Below are 1,652 nucleotides of genomic sequence, written 5' to 3'. Positions count from 1 at the left end.
AAATAATAATATAATAATAACAATAATTTTAAATGTTGTAAACTTTAATTAGACATTTATATTTTATCAATAAGAAATTTTTGAAAAAAATGCTGTATCTTTGGACATAAAGGGTCATTAGCATATTATTATTAAATGTATGTGTGCCATTAAGCTGTTAAAATTTATCATTAATGAACCACCCATTGGTTAATACTTATGAATTAACATATATAAGTTATGCTATTCTATATAAGAATCACATCAATATTTTATTTATTTAACATTTGAATTTTATTTGAAAGACTCGTATCAATATTTAGCAAACATTTAACAAATTATACAAGTATTTGACAACGTCTGACCATGCATTCAAACCCGGTCATCTTGAAACAGTTGGTTCACCCAGTAGCGTCAGCTCAATTGACTGGTCAAACGCTCTGCCGCTTATGTGTATATTATGTTATTGGCGTGTTAGAAATGGAAAATGTAGATAACAAAATGTTGTGTATCACAAAGTATTTTGATGTTAAATTCACCAATAGAAAATGGTTCCTGTCAGTCTCACATTTTGAAGCCCATTATAGACTAACCATTCCATGGACTATTCACGTAACTGTTGTTTAATAAGCGTTGCAGACTTAATGTTCATTCAATTTCTCCTCAATGATAGCTGAACCTTTATTATTAACAATGGAAACGTTGGGAGCGGGAGCTGCCACGGATTTCGATTCTTTGATTCGTTTGGTTTGACTCGTTAAAGGCCTCAACAACATTGACTTATATTTTTTGATTGTTTCCTTCTTTTTCTGAATTCTAACACCAACTGCTTTTCAGAAGCGATCTTTGACCGTTTTTTCAAATCTTTCATTGAAGAAATTTAAAAACTTGAAAAGATTTGGTATTCTGATATTTCGGGCTTTTTGGCTTTCGTCTGTTTACGTACCGTGCAAGTGCAAGGATTATGACAGATATGACAGCTGTCCCAGTTGTGATGAAAACATAACGGAGGAAAAATCATTAGTCCTACATACATCAGTCGTAATACTGAAATCCTCATTTAGAACAGGGGTGGGCAAACTTTTCGTTGCGAGGGCCGCATTGAGAACTATTTAACCTTTGAAGGGCTGCGTATGCACTTAGTTTAAGTGAGGTACAGTTTTCACCCCAAGACCCCAAACAATTTAGGAGCAACCCTGACATTATGGTCAACAAAGTATTAACATTGGCAGAGTTGTTTTATTCCTTAGAAACACATTTCTGAAGAGTTTGACGAAAAGAAATGTTTACACACTACACGCACTCACACACACACACATACACACACACACATACACACACACACATACACACACACACATACATACGCACACAAGCGCACAAACAAACTTCCAAAAATCTCATATACATGAGCAAATAAAGGCCTGGCGAAGTAACCTCGCTTAGACATTGTAATTGTTTCCTCTAAGCATACGTACAAAATGTTTTTTCGTTCTGTTTTGTTTTTTGTATTTTTTGCTTCTGTTTTGTATCATTGCTTGTGTTTTATCTTCGTCTTTTAGTCTGTGTTGTATGTATCTTCCAACGGTATTTTGTTGTAACTATATGCTAGATATAATTTCATTTTTCAGTTTTATGTGTGTGTGTGTGCGTGTTTGTGTGTGTGTTTGTTG

The 1,652-nt window shown here is 33.8% G+C and overlaps 1 protein-coding gene across 1 annotated transcript; it reads left to right on the top strand.

Annotated features, from left to right (window-relative positions):
• Positions 1 to 345: 345 nt before the first annotated feature.
• Positions 346 to 1,095, top strand: HELRODRAFT_159748 (hypothetical protein; the record flags this gene model as incomplete). Its single annotated transcript, XM_009011601.1, has 2 exons — positions 346 to 591; positions 817 to 1,095. The coding sequence occupies 2 exons, from the start codon at positions 346 to 348 to the stop codon at positions 1,093 to 1,095; spliced, it is 525 nt and encodes a 174-aa protein (XP_009009849.1).
• Between the last annotated feature and the right edge of the window lie 557 nt (positions 1,096 to 1,652).

The sequence above is a fragment of the Helobdella robusta genome (genome assembly GCF_000326865.2).
Source record: "Helobdella robusta unplaced genomic scaffold HELROscaffold_1, whole genome shotgun sequence".
Taxonomy (NCBI): Eukaryota; Metazoa; Annelida; class Clitellata; order Rhynchobdellida; family Glossiphoniidae; genus Helobdella; species Helobdella robusta.
This window is presented reverse-complemented; position numbering and strand designations above follow the sequence as displayed.